Below are 15696 nucleotides of genomic sequence, written 5' to 3'. Positions count from 1 at the left end.
GGGTAGACCACTACACAAAACTTCTGACCCAGGTATGTCATCTTGTCTGAAAACACAAAGAATTCAGTTTATGTGCCATACCTTTTTTCAAGATTTTTTGATGAATAGAAAGTTCAAAACCAGTTTTTTGAAATATAAATCTTTTCATTATAAATACTGTCACTTTTGATCAGTTTAATGCATCCTTGCTGTATAAAAGTATTAATTTCTTGAGTGTGAGGTACATAGTTTCTCAACAGATGTAATATAGTGATGTTATCGTTAAGCTTAACACATCTTTGAACATCGTGTTCAACTTACCAACAAATGTATTGAAACACTGGGGTTTGTTGTCCCAGTACACGCCCAAGAAATAGACAGGGACTCCAGTAAGCATGATGGCCAAGCCAATGCCACACACCACAGGCTCCGAGTACAGAGAGAAAATCAACAGGAAGGCCCAGAACAGCAGATAGATGACAGGCCACACCAGACTGATCTGTGAGTAGCAGAAGTAACGTTAGCAGTCAGAAGGAAAAATTCTCTTATATGGGACATACTGTATCTATACCTGGAACTGGACAATCTTAATAACATGATGCAAAGGTTATAGCAATATAAATACATTTGCCGAACAGAATACCGGATCGGTAACAGATGGTAAGTCATCAGCAAAAAGTCAACAACTACTGAAATCACTGAGCAAAAACTTGCTAATATGGTTTGTTTTTGTTAACACTGGCTTTTAGTAATTTTTAGGACTTACTTTAATTGGCCGGTGCATATCTGGTTGTTTAACCCTCAGCACAATCTGCCCCGCAACAGTGACACCGTAGAAGAGGTAGTTGATGAAACCCACATAGTTGATGAGTGTGTACATGTCACTGGTGCACAGCATCAGAAGTGTTGAGATGCACTGCAAGAGAGAGTGTTTGATGTCAGAACATCATGAAGACCATTCATGTTCAAGAAAAGTGTGAGTGAGGTATAAAGGAGAGGGAGAGGGGGGTGTATATAATGCTCACAGTGAAGAGCAGGGCTGGAATTGGGGTGCAGCGCTTCACATGAATCATAGCCAGTAAGCTAGGTAGATGACCTTCACGTGCACCCGCGAAGAACAACCTGAACAATGTGAGGAGGACCCAAGAATACTGTTATTTAGGATGCCAGTATAATCATTAGAAGGGAGTATGTGAAGACACAGACAGACAGACATAGATAGATAGATAGATAGATAGATAGATAGATAGATAGATAGATAATTGAGGCTTGTGTATGAATGATGTATGGATGGATGAATGGATGGATGGAGGGACTGACCGAGAGGAGGTGAAGAGGGAGCCGTTGACCCCCCCAAATGTGGACAAGGCCACAGAGATGGGCATGATCCATGACATCACTCCCAACAGATTCTCACCAAACGTCTGGGAGAGAGCAACCGAGTGGTGAAGGAGAGAAAAGAGAGACAAGCAGAGGAAAAGAGGACGTTGGTCGAATACATGCATTATCATGTCCATAATATCTGTGCTGTTCATTAAGAAAGTTATCAGAACTGAATGCAGAAGATTCGGGAGTCTGATATATCTGTTTGAATGGTATACTGGCAGGCATCAAAAGCTCATTCCAAGTATCAATCAAAGAACTTTCAATATTGATACTCGGGTAGATATGTCAAAGAATCTCCTGCATAAAGCAAATCAATCAAGTTTGCAATCTGGTAGCGTCTGAGTGGGAAGAATGGACACAGGTCACTCACCACAGCTACAGCATTAGAAGCCAGTAGTTCCTGAGGGCTCATGGCAGTGACGTAAGCAATGTTAGCAAAAACGTACACAAAGGTCACAAGGGGAATGGAGATAAAGATAGCACGGGGAAGGTTCCTGTAAGGAAAAATAAAAAACAAAAGTGTTCAGTCAGAAGAAGTACATTGCATTATTTCAGCTACCAAATACAACTACAGGCAGATTCCAGCTGCCACTTCAGAGTATTGTGTAAAATTATGCAGTGATCCCTTTGGATCTTTCTACTTGTGCAGTTTAATATACTGCACACCATTCCAACTCTTGATCTATTATGTGGTTCTCTGTTGGATATTACAAACTTGTATCTTGTTAACGCTAATTAAATATTGATAACACAGTGTTGAATTACTGTAAGCTCTTTGGATGAGAATTGGCTTACACATAGGGGTCGACGAGTTCCTCTGTGACATAATTGAGGAAATTCCAGCCACCGTAGGCGAAGGACCCCTGTAGAAATGCTAGAGCGATCAGACCGACATCATAGTCTTGAAACGGCTCGAAAGCATTGGCCGGCTCCAACCAGTAATACTCGCCTGCAGAAAGAAGAAAGGGAACAATAGTGATGAAATATTCAAAGGGAAAATCGTTATAAAATGCCTCTTGTTTATTAGCTAGTTAGTTAATTTTTAGCAAAAGCTTTCACCTGAAACAGCTTAAAGTAATCACAAAAACAGCAAATGAAGGTCAAGTTCTCTGGACCAAAATATCATTGTGATTGTAGTAAGTTTATGTAAATCCTTCTAAAATCAGCTGGATCAAGCTGGTAGTAACCTTGCTAAACTGGTAGACCATCTTGGACCATTAAAAAACCTGGTACCATGACACTTTTTTTTTTTCCAGCAAGGCACATGTGATCAATATAGTCTACCATCTCTGTCAGATTCCCACCAGCTAGTAATCCACCTAAAGCAGCTTGAACCAGATAGAAACCAGCTACCATGTTCCAAAACTTATAACTGGTTTGGGCTGGATTTTCTGAGCCTACAATCTTTTTGTTCCCTAAGCCATAGTATTAATATCACATTTCTAGGGCCAGGTCTTTAGGTCACATGTACTCTCTGAACCCTCTCTGAGAGCATATGTGACCCTGAAGACCCCACATTAAAGAGCAGCCAGTGCCAACTAACCCAAATCCAGTTTTCTTTAGAGATTTGGCATGGAATCACATCTGTCGCTCTCATATTATCAGGTCAGCATCTGAGCTAACAGACCGTCGGCAGTGTGATCATTATTGAATCCTCTCTGACGCATCAGCTGTGAAAGCTGCATTATCAGTGTTATTTTTTATGAGAGGGTTTGAACCCAGTGACTTCTGCTGAGACAACGAGACAGAGGGCAAGTGCTGTGCTTTTAGTTTTTCTGGAGATTTTCTGGAGTTACTAGAGATGAAGCAACGTGCCCACACACACACACACGCATACACTCTTGATATTTAGCACAGACCTTCATGAATAGCCAGTAATATATAACAAGCACACACACATACAGACACATATGGTGCCTACCCTTGCAGATTTGTATGATGCCCATGATGATGATAAGAATGAGGGCCAGAAGTTTCCCTGCAGTGAAGACATCCTGTACTCGTGTTGCCCAGCGCACGCTAGCGCAATTCACCCAAGTCAGCAGCACTGAAACACAAAGACATGGAGGTTACAAGACTGGTTACACACACACATTATGAGCCTTTGGTGAGATTAACGGCGCCCTGCAGTTTGAGCAGTCTAGTATGCCAAAGGATTATAAAATAATACTTTCAGCTATGAGGAATTAATCAGACACACAAATGATAAGCTTGGAATAGACCTTCAGGATCCATTTTTAATATATATAAACATTTGAATGCACTGCAACATCTGAGACAGATAGACAGGTTAAATAAGGTTAAAAAAGGCTGCACAAAATAATTATAATAGGAAATTTTACCTTTACATTTATTGATTTAGCAGATGTTTTTTTTTTCAAAAAATGTATTAGGGTCAAAGACATTAAGATGTCCGCATCAAAAGAAATTTACAAAAGTGATTTTATGTCCATAGAAAGCACATTAAATGTAAGTAAAGTGTCTACTTTTAAGGTTTCAAATAAGTTTTTGGAGAATAAAATGTCAACATTTGGTTTAAATAATGTTACATTGTCATTCAGTGTAACACAATATTTATGTAAAAATTCAAACAACATGCTTATTCTGACTTGTACATATTAAAATATATAAAAGAATAAGGGAGCATATTAAATTTTATTGTGTTTTAATGAGTAAAAAATTCTTACTGACAAATGGGCAAAACCTAGGATAGTGGCAAATTGTAAAAATGTAAAATTACAACTAATTAGTATTTGAGGTGAAAGTTATTAATCTTTTAATATGTCATAAATTGATTTTTGTTGTAAATATGCCTGACAAGATTGTTACACTGAATGACATTTTAGTGGGTGTCTTCTGTAAATCAGGGAAAAATGTATGATATTTATTTTTTGCTTGGAAAAACAAAAACAAAATTGCAATTAAATTAAACAGAAAACTTTAAAAAAAAAAATTGGGGAAAACAACAACAATTTAAAGCCGTATTACACTTATTGTTTTTATGCTTAAACTCTTTTTCGTCTTTGACCCATTACTTTTTGAAATCTACGAAAGGCATTGCTAGCATCATTCTACTGGAAACTTTCAAGCAGTGATTTTTTTACCTCATGATTTTAAAGAGATTACATGAAATGCTTGTGCTTTTTAAAAATTAAAAGGTGATTAAAAATCAGGACAAAAAGTAACTAGTTAGAACATGTAAAATATGTTTTCTTATACATTCATATAAATTTTATACTTATTTAAACTTCTGTTGAAAAAGTTAATGTGCTAAATAATGCTCACAGTCACATGCACAGTCTTCTGATGGCATGTGACAGACATATTTGGTCATAAAATCAGAGGGACGCAAGAAACCTGAGCACGCAAGTAAACTTTGAGTCTTGCACTTTTGAGAACTTGCAAGACATGCAAAAAGGCTGCTTCATGATTTGCACTTCAGAGTTCAGCTTTGTCCTTTTACATTTACATGCTATTCATATACTTGTAGACAAGCAGTAATTCAAATCTCCCACCAAAACAGGTAGTTAAACAGACCGATATTGCTATGTATATTCGATTAACCTATAAATAGAGCAATTATGTACAAAACTAGTGTGAACTGGGCGTGAATTGAGACTCTCTGTGTACAGTGGCCAAACACAGTGAGAATTCTTGGCTCTCATCCAGTGTCCAACTGCTTACACCTGGAACTACATCTAGTCACGACAGTCGCTGAAATTACAATGCAAGTCAACTGCAATAAGGTGGAGTGGTGTATTTTGTTGCACAAAATCCTTGATAATTACTATTTGGGGCTAGTGGGACACAAACATTTTGACAGTGCAAAGCGACACTCTGCCTAATACAATGTGAAGGGAACGCAGTCAAACCAAACACTACAAAGCTTTGGGCAAGAAGGTGTAATCCTTATGTCTTATCTCTGTGTAAAAGCAATACTGCCTCGCTATACAGAGCAATGACGTGCCTTTAACTGAGCCCAATCGTGTCTTGAGATAAGGGCAGTGCATTCTGGGAAATGGACTAGATTGGACGTCTTAGAAGGTGGTGTTTGTGAAACTTTTTCGGAAAAGAAAAATAAGCAGAGACAGGACTAAGAAAGTTACAGACTGTTTCCTTACAGAATTGAGGTAGTGAAGTCTGCACTACATAGTATACAGTGCAAATGCAAGCATGCAGAAACATTCCTATGACAACAGCAATCTTACTGCAATAAGCTGCTTACAGTGGAGGTCACACACACACACACAGGCCAGAGTGCACACACACACACACACGCACACAGGCCAGAGTTACTCATTTAACATGTTATCGCCTTGATATCTTGGATTTGATGCAAGTACAAACATGTGCTAAACAACTTTTCTCAAATTCAACAGCCTGTTGAACGCAATGGGCTCTGTTTTAAAACCTAGTGGACTGTCTTGCTCTTTTACTGCCTACATAGGCAGCATCCCAACCTAAAATAGATTGATCTGGAACACAAACGGCATGTCACAGGCAAAGTTTGTTTCATAATTGATACCGTTAGCATGTTGCTAAGCTAAGCATGTGATACTAGCTATGATAAACCACAGTGCACATAAATATTTGGGTAAAATAGTGAGTTTTTAAGTAGATTGAACTTTTTAGTACATTACAAAATTGAATGACTTTTACAGTAAGTATAATAATATTCAACATTTCTCTCACTTATCACTTCTTAGATTGATTTTTTTTCACTGAGCTTGTCAGAAAAGTTGCGTCCCATTTTGCATACTTATGCCATTTTGTAGTATAAATAGTGTGTTTATTCTGAAAATTCCAAAAAGTAAAAGTGCCTATATGATGAAAATACTTTGATGATGCATTGCAATCGACCTTCAGCTTTCCTTATGTAGCAAAGCCTAAAGGCATAGTGCGCCATTTAATTTGAGACACAACTATTGCCTTATTGGATTTTCTTCTCTGAAAAATATAAATGCAATGCTTCCAGTTTTTGGCCAAAAGAAGATGTCTTAAATGGTAGCAGTTTTTCTGACTACCTTTTGGAACAGTGTTTGTGTCAAGAGTGTGCCTATGTTCCCTTAAAATGCGGCCTACTTAGGCAGGTTCTGAAAGAGAGCTGTGCGCACACTTACAGACAAACTTTTCTCAGAATTGCTGTACTGTTCTAGAACAAAAGGCATTAAGGAGGTAAAGAGGTATAAGAGCAGGGACATCCTGTAAAACTGTGCCATAGTGTCCACTTTTGCCCTTTCACTCACTTCCTGCCGTTCTCTAAACAAAACAAAAACAAAACTAAATAAGAAGAAAAAAGCTTCAGAGCAGCTTGAGAACATCTGGTTAGTTTAAAAAAAAACAAAAACACTTCCAATCAGAACATTTTGATCTTGATACAGTCCCCCTACATTAAGAGCCTACACAATGAATGCTGGATCAGCTCTGTTACCCTACAAACTGGACAAACAGCTTGTACTGGTTTACAAGTCAAAAGTTAAATAGACAATTCTGAATCAGATTCATAAAAAGACAAAGATTATGAACTGTTATTAAATTATTAATCTATCAAATTAATAACTAAACTATCTAAACAGCTGTTCTTAAATGGAAACTTATTGAAGAAAGGTGAAATATCACCTAATATCTTATCTTGACCTCTCTCTCTCTTTTCCTAGGGTCTCTGTTGTTTGTCTGTCTACATATAGCATGCAGTATTTGTAGCTCAAGCGTGAAGTTTGCAGAAAGCCCACGCTCAAGGCTTCTTGACGCCTTGAAAAACATCATTCCATTCATCTTCACACATCCTTCTCTCTTTCACTCTCATCCCTCTCTATCCTCTGCACATTTTCCCACAATCTTTCTGTCCGCTCTCCCAGGATAAGACCCCTCGGCCTTCTTCATTCACACATCAATTCATCTCGCTCTTTCTGTCAGTCCCCAAACTCTGTTTCTCTAGCCCTGGCTTTGAATGTTTTTTCGCCTGAGCGTGATTTGACCTTATGGTCAAACATAAGAGGATGTAATGAAGTTCCCATTCCCGGCAACAACGTGTGCATGCGCTATCAGAGAAAAATGTCTAAAATATACAAGTGTTAACAAGTGAATCACAAGCAGATGTGGAAATAGTGATTGTGTAAGTTGTTGTTGCAATTGTGAGGTAAACAACATAAAACAATGTATTCAAAATGCAGGATTTATGCAAAATTTGTCATCTTGTGAGGTTTAAAAACCTTTAGATAACCTTAACATATTTTCACATCAAAGCCAGATCCTCTTTTAAATGTGATTTCTTTTTAAATTTACTTATTGCATTTAAAATAATTGATTCTACTTTTTATTAAAGTATAGAATTTTAATATCAGCCATGAACATGAAAATAATTATTGTGTTAATGGTATCTTAACAGTATTTTAATATTTGCATTACCAGGACAGGTAACTAGGAATTGACAATGCTTACTAAGGTAGGCCTTAAATTCTAAATGGAGGCCTTATAGCAATATCAATAGGCATCTTGATATGCATGTCAAAATCCCTAACATTCCTAAATACTAGGACAATGAGACCTTTTGTTTCTCCTTCTGGTACTCACACAAGCAGATGGCAGCAAGCAGACGCAGACCATTCTCTGGGGGGAAGCAGGTGGGGAACAGAGGCTGCAGGACGTAGTTGGAGAAGGTGAGAGCAATAACTGCCTGGTTAGTGGGGTAGATCACCAACACAGCAATCCACAACCGCAGAAACCTGTAGCACAAAAACACACAGATGTTATAATACTTCCCTAAAAAATTACTTACTATGTTTTATCTAAAAAAACACATAATAGTAATAACATGATTCTTTTTAGCTAGTGATAGGCATTGTGTTATTTCCATATAGCAATACCTTTATTCTTAGGATAGACTCTCTTTATCACTTTATCATTCGTTGTTGCTGAGTGAAATCGAGTCACGACTGAGTGACCAGCTAATGGCTGTCCACTGGCACTATCATTCATTAGAGCAGTCACCGTGCTAAGCAAAGGTTGTTGGCATGTGAGGAAAGCCAGGGCTGTAAGGTTTGATTGCCCGCTTACTGCCTATTAGTGGATTAATAAATTTCTAATGGCAGATACAACTACTTCACCAGACAGCTGCAATGCTGTTAACAAGGGGGAAGTCGTGGCCTAATGGTTAGAGAGTCGGACTCGTTGCGAGTTCGAGTCTCAGGTCCGGCAGGAATTGTAGGTGGGGCGAGTGAATGTACAGTGCTCTCTACCACCTTCAATACCACGAGCAAGGCACCGAACCCCCAACTGCTCCCCGGGCACCGCAGCATAAATGGCTGCCCGGGGAGCTCCGGGTGTGTGTTCACGGTGTGTGTGTGTTCACTGCTGTGTGTGTGCACTAAGGATGGGTTAAATGCAGAGCACTAATTCCTAGTATGGGTAACCATACTTGGCCACATGTCACGTCACATGTCACATCACTTATAAAGTTAATTACAATATTATGACAGATAATGGAGTTTACTCATTGAAAGGAGATTACAGGCATTTGAGGGGACAGAAGCAGCTATTCATTCATAATAGCTATTCATTATTTATATGATTTTATATGAAAATAGTAATATTTATTGCACATTACATTACAATTTCAAAAGTCCACAGTAACTCAAAACATTTTGTCCGTGATGGCTGCAAACAAAAAAAAAAGTATAATTATTTTTCTTACTGTCATGACCCTACACACTAAGGTTTCCATTACTAATAATAAGTCACCTACTTAAAAATTAAAAGTGGATACAGCTTTTAGAAATAATGTAGACTTTGGACTCTGACTGTTTAGAAGTAGCCTCTTGAACTAATATTAAAATCAGTGTGTGGCTGAAAACCTAACCCCGCCAGCCCTCCGAAGATGTCCTTGACATAAGAGTAGTCGCCTCCAGATTTGGGGATAGTAACACCCAGCTCAGCGTAGCAGAGTGCGCCGATCGCTGTTATAACGCCTGTAATGATCCATACGATGAGGGCCAGGCCCACTGAACTGGCATTTTCCAACACTCCCTTTGGGCTGACAAAGATTCCAGAGCCAATAATATTACCTGTAAAAGAAAAAAACAAAGAGGTTGAGAACACAGAAAGAATTGGACCCGTCATGTCACTATATAAGCTTTCAGTTCTCACCATGAACTCCAAAAAAGCACTGAGTATGTGTAACAGACCTGTGCCTAATGGATGTCTGGATGAATCTACTAAAGTGCTCCAATTTAAAAGCCATTTGAATGAAACAAGATTTATCTTGAGTTTAAAGAGATTTTAGATTTGTAGAAATGCATTAGAGATATACATTTTAAAGCCAATAATTATTTTTATGTTATGGTCCATAATCTATACTACTTTGTTGAAAACAGTAAATTATAACACAGTACTACACAAAATAAATAATTGTGTGCACAGAAATTCACTCCAGAGTGCTCTTAAAGATAAAACATTCTTCAAGAGATAGTGCTTAAATGGTTACATTTTTGTCCTAATCTATCTCTGTCTTTTTAAATTAGTGCTAGATGATGATCTGAATTTCAAAATAGACAGAAACATATAGTTTCCCAATTTTGGCTGGTAAATATACAATACGGTGCTTCCCTAATTTTATACGTCCCTGAATTACTTCCCTACTTTTATGCACTCTAAAATACATAGGAAGGCATGATGAGATGACAGTGTGACACACTTCAGGAAATATAGAGATCAGCGAAACCTAACAGTGACAAAGAGAAAATAGGTGATATTAAAAAAACACTGAAGAAAAGCAGGACAGTATATAAATCACAAGGAAATGAAAATGTCAGTGAGGCAGAGAAAAAGAGAGAAGGAAGGAGGAGGGAGCACCAAGAGAGAGAAAGCAGGTGGTGAGAACGATTCACAGAGAGCAGACTGTAATTTGCTGAGTTAGTATTCAGCGTGACTAATGGAGTGAGTACACACAACAAATATATGGGGGAGTGTGTATTTGTCTAGCTTTAAAAAGATGTGCACTTAGTGCAGTAGTGCACCAACAATGTGTGATCCATTTCTGTTTGTGATAAATATATTGGCCCCAAACATATTTAGATACTTATTTCACCCATAAAAATGTCTAAATTTCATTGCATTAGATACAACAAATATCAAACAAAGTGTGATTTAATTTCACTTATATTTCCATACATCCACAGACAAGACAACCAGAAATTGCGACAATACATTTAGTCTTAATTCTGAGAAATATATCTATTGTTCAATCATCTCGAACTGAAATACTTGAAAAGCGTGTTTGTCATATAAAATAAATTCCAGCTGGTTAGATATTTTGTTATACAATACAAAGATGTTCATACACTTTTAAGCATCCAAATACTTTTTGAGGTCACTGTACTGTATGAGAGAATGCATTGTGCATTCAGTGCATTAATTCCATAACTTGCACCATCCATAAATTGCAAATGTAAACCACCATTTCTACAATGAAACAAGATCTAATTTAGAACAACTAATCTATTACAATAAAAGGTACACACACAAAACTAGTCACTTTACTAAAAAGGTGCATTTCCACCAAATCCATGTGAAGTGCTCAAAAACCAGAGGAATGTCAAAGGAAGACTCCCATGTGACTCAGGCAAACTGGACAAAGGAAAAAATATTTCTTAAGCAAAAACCGCCGATTTAATATGTGAGTCAGTTTGTGGAGTGACTACCGCCTTTGCACATGGACTATAACTGTGGTTTATACTTTAATCTTCCCTGATTGCGCTACATGTCTGGGCTTTTTACACAAACTGATTCATGTGGAAATTCAGGTATGCGTGAGCTGAAGAGTTTCTGCCCGATTAGCTCTGTGCCCTTGAGTAAGGCAACTAGTCTTGGTTTTCCTGTGGGATTGTCACAGCAATAATGTTTAGTGTCTGCTAAACATAGCCATTGTAAACAAGTAATCAGATGACTTCTTCTCTGCAGCCACTGCTGTCATGATTTATTCACAGAATAATCTCATCTAAAAGAATATCCATAAACCTTTATGACTAGACCGGATCATTCATCTTCTGTCTTTGGTTGTTCTCCCTCTTCAGTTCTCTCCTTTAATCTCTGTTGTGAAAAAGCTCTGTCAAGATATGATTATCACAAACTTAAGCATGTCCTATGACCTCAAAGTACAAGTTACACAACTTTATACAATCAGAGGTATCTTTTACTATTGCCAAAGCATGTAGGGATTGATCTGGTTTCAGCCAGCTAGAGTATTATTTGACTATATGGAAGCTGTGAAATGTGGACATTAACACGTTTTAAGCTGTGATCCTTAAAGGGGCTGATAGATTATTGTGCACACTTGTAGATTGAGAAGTCTTGCTGACTCAAGTGGAAAAAAATGCAGATGGGTTTCCTGTTCATACTGCATTCTTTTGCTTCCCTAGTGAGTGTTCACCGCACAAACATCACAGGCAACACAGCAGCAATGAATCCCTGATTTAACATTCTAGTTTGTCAAACTACTCACATTGATCTAATCATACTGCGCTAAGCCTTGTCAAAGACTACATAGAAGTCACGCCTTTCAGTTCAAAGCCATTTTATACAAAGGTGTCATTTGGCTTTTTACTGTAGAACATGCATGCAATTTAGCTGCACCAGCTTGAAAAATACTGTTTTGTATATGATTTTAGATTTTTAAAAAGCTACATTTATGATAGCATTGTTGTCAGATTTGACACATTAAGGTGCAGTCACATCTACTGTTTTTGGCAAATTTTCACAGACAAAATCCAGTAATTTTAACAAATCCACACAACAGGAATTTCACGTGAGGGCGAAAGATTTCCCCACACGGATTTCGCAATGGGTTCAAGTTGGTCATGTGAATTTGGCGCGACCAGAAAGCTGCTTGGTTGGTTACTTTTTGTGAGCTGTGCTTCATATATCACTACACTTTTAACAACAGACAATAAACTTTTTGCCTGTGAAATTTTGCTATCAAGACTGCAGCTTTATTCAGGATTTAGGTCATTGATTGCCTACATGTATTATAGCTTCACATGGTGGCGCCAAAGTGGCCACAGTGAACTGACTTACTTAAAATGAGTTCACTCTTTGCTATCAGCTTATCATATTTGCATGTCAATCACTCTGCAGAGACATGGCTCATATATTGTGCAGTGATGTACAATCCTGGTACTTTGGTACTTTGATTTATTGCTCTTGCTCTCATGCTTGCTGAGGTGAATCCCTCTCAACTGTCCTATTGATTTTCTTTCATGCCTCTATTGATCCAACTGTTTCTGTGGGTCTGTAGCCTTGGTAGCCAGATGTTTCCCTTTTACAAATTCACATATAAAAATCTGAGATTGGGTTAACGAAGCAAGCCATTTGAACAAAACATGGTCTCTTTTCATTAAATAGAATAGGTTCAAGTGTGATCTGTAATGGTTTGTATAATCACCACAAACCCCATCAACACTGGTTTTCGTTCTACATCAAACTGCAACTGAGAAAGAAAGTAAAGATCAAGACCTTTAGTTTTATTGGTTGAGGAGCACACAATCCAATTATATTCAATGTTGAACAATGATTTTCACTTTGATTTCATTTTAATCATCTTATTGGAGGATTAATTGAGTTGCTGACTGGTTACATCTAGTTTGACACACATAAAACTTTGCAAGCTTGTAACCAGCTTGATGTATGATGTTCTGAATCCAAAAGCATCTCTTTGTAACATTTGAGGCCAGTTTGCACTTTGATATCTGTAGAATTTCACAATCTCTTACTCTTTCATTCACCTACAGAATATTTGTCAACCTTTCCTCTTCTAAAATTATGTTCCTGGCACTTGTTTCCATTCTAATAATCCAGCAAAATCAACATCTAAAAATGGGGCTAAGCAAAAACCACAGAAAGGTCACTTTCAGGTCCATGCTTTATTTCCAGGTAAATGAGGGTTCAATATCACATTGAAGAGGTTGATAAGTATGAGAATGGCAGCAGTTATAAAGTATTCTGATAAATGTAATGAAGCACACAGAGAACAAAGTCTTGATGAAAGATTTGAGCGATCCGAAGTGACAATCACCTGATAATAATGTTCATGTGGGGGGACTGAGAACATGTGAATGTGTGACCTGACCTGATCAAGATTGCTGAAGAGGATTATCATATAGCTGTAGTTAAAAAGTGGGTATAGGGATTATCTTGGGTGGGTTTTAGTTTTCATTAACTCCTATCATAAAATCAAATATATTTTTTATAGCTTAATGCTGCCTAAAGCAATAAACGAGAATTGCTCTGCAACGTACTCAACAATAACCAACAATTTAACAAAAGTTCAGTCACGTTTCCTGTCTTCACTTCCAACTCACTTTGTGGTTTCTCTGCCACTGACTTGACTTTTCTTTTTTTTTTTTTTAATAAAAACCAGAAGATAAAGTGAAGAACACTAATTTGGCATAAGCTTGGCAGGTGCAATTTTTAAAATGCTTGTTCCATATGTATTTTAAACCATTATGTTCTATTCTGGAAAAAAGCACAGGCCTATTTTGCAGAAGTAGTAGGCTATTGACAGTAGTAGTGATACTGAAAAATTGTCAGTTCCCAAATCTGCTGACAGCCTTCATTGTTGTTTGAGTAAATAATATTCTTCTTTTATATACACATGTTGTTTGTTATCATTACATTGTAAATATTTCACTACAAGAGACTGATCTATATAGTTTTTGTATGACCAATACTGATTATTTTACTGATCATCACAACGATTAATACAAAAATAATTAAACTGCAACACATGCAAAACATAATGTCCATGATTAATTTTGTAGAGTAACAACAACATTAGCCTATGTGTGCAAACTAAGATTAATATTGAAAATATTAAAATTTAAATGCTATCGTTAACGGCCATTAAAAATCCTATATTATTATTTAAAAACCCATATATTTTTCCCGCAACGTAAATGACCTATTTTCCATTTCATATGACTGATTAGTGTGTGTGAAAGAAGCAGACTGGAAGATTTCAGTTTCATTCAGCATTATCCAATCAAGCGCATGCTTGACCATACATCCGTTAAAACCCCCTATGAAAAAATATATTTAAAGGAACAACAGAACACTCACCGACAATAATGCCACAAGCACTGACGAGACCAATCTCCTTCTTCAACGCCACCGATGACTGTCCTGCAGCATTCCCCGTGTCTGCGGCTGCATCCTCGCTGGTGCTCGGGGCTGCGCTGCCTCTTTGTCTCGGTCCATCCGTCATGTTGGTAATTGAGATGTTCAGTCCTCGATATTGAGCGGCGATGCTAGAGCCGCGTACCGCTGGTCAGATATCAGATAGCGACTCTAATGTACACATAAACAGCCCGTATACTATCTCGAACAAAATATGCTATGCGCCCTTTATCTTTCCTTTCTTATCAACGTGAGGCTGCTCTGAAGCATGTGTCACTAAATATTGTGCGTAGTGGCAGAGTAAGCTGTGCAACTGCCGTGAAAGGCTATACAATACAACTAAAATAAGGTACTGTCGAGGCAACTGAATGTTTCCTTTCCGTGCGTTAAAAATCCATATAAAAATCCTACAGCACTGATTTCGAGCGTATAACAGAAACTACAGTAATACTCCAGTCGCAACTTTTATGAGTCCGTTTGTTGCAGTCTGTGAAGGTTATCCAGGTTTTAATCTGCCGTTTAAACCAAAACGCCACGCCAGAGAAAACCCTGTTCACAAATTTCTCCTTATTCCGGTACCTATCAAATATCTGGTGCTTCCTCGTTCTTAAGACAATGCGTGCATCGTTTTGGCAAGGACTCCTGCCAAACGCCTTTGGGTAGTTCAGTGTACGCGCGCTGAAAACAGTTGGCGTCTCCAGTGATCTCCAAAGCACCAGTGGTCCGAGCGCCCCACAGGCTGTAGTATTTACTCCTTATGTCAACCCCCTCCCAACCCGCTTCCATAAGTACAGTCGCACCTCCTCCCCTTCCCCCACCTCAATGCTCTTGTTTTCGTGGCTACACACCTCCCTCATAAGCCCTGGCAACCTGTTGAACAGCACGGTAAGGAATATGACCTACCTCGACCAAACAATATACAATTTCATTTTTCTGTCGCTTCTTTCTAAACATATCAGTCTGTTTGCTTCCAAAGCCTGGTGAAAATATTACACAATAATACTGTCTCACAAGTAAGGCTGAGGGGACTTTAAAATGCTTTACAAATGCTCTTCTAGTAGGCTATGTATGTACACGTTTTAGTAATCACACGTATTAGTATGATTAAACGTTTTAGTAATAGGCCACACAACATGGTATTTGTCCCTGCCACTAACGATAGTA

The 15696-nt window shown here is 37.9% G+C and overlaps 1 protein-coding gene across 1 annotated transcript in view; it reads right to left on the bottom strand.

Moving 5' to 3' along the window:
- Nucleotides 1-15267, bottom strand: part of slc7a8a (solute carrier family 7 member 8a) — a 20615-nt gene extending 5348 nt beyond the window's left edge. The window contains exons 1-10 of the mRNA XM_016490783.1: nucleotides 14476-15267; nucleotides 9224-9428; nucleotides 7939-8090; nucleotides 3287-3412; nucleotides 2161-2314; nucleotides 1736-1859; nucleotides 1300-1403; nucleotides 1005-1101; nucleotides 746-895; nucleotides 301-478 (exon numbers count right to left, since the gene is read on the bottom strand). Coding sequence (XP_016346269.1) covers nucleotides 301-478; nucleotides 746-895; nucleotides 1005-1101; nucleotides 1300-1403; nucleotides 1736-1859; nucleotides 2161-2314; nucleotides 3287-3412; nucleotides 7939-8090; nucleotides 9224-9428; nucleotides 14476-14620 — 1435 coding nt within the window. The 5' untranslated portion in view covers nucleotides 14621-15267. The remainder of the gene's footprint in view (nucleotides 1-300; nucleotides 479-745; nucleotides 896-1004; nucleotides 1102-1299; nucleotides 1404-1735; nucleotides 1860-2160; nucleotides 2315-3286; nucleotides 3413-7938; nucleotides 8091-9223; nucleotides 9429-14475) is intronic.
- Nucleotides 15268-15696: the final 429 nt, after the last annotated feature.

Source organism: Sinocyclocheilus anshuiensis, unplaced genomic scaffold, assembly GCF_001515605.1.
Source record: "Sinocyclocheilus anshuiensis isolate Anshui unplaced genomic scaffold, SAMN03320099.WGS_v1.1 scaffold426, whole genome shotgun sequence".
Classification (NCBI taxonomy): Eukaryota; Metazoa; Chordata; class Actinopteri; order Cypriniformes; family Cyprinidae; genus Sinocyclocheilus; species Sinocyclocheilus anshuiensis.
Note: the sequence above shows the minus strand (reverse complement) of the source record. Positions and strands in the feature narration are given on the sequence as shown.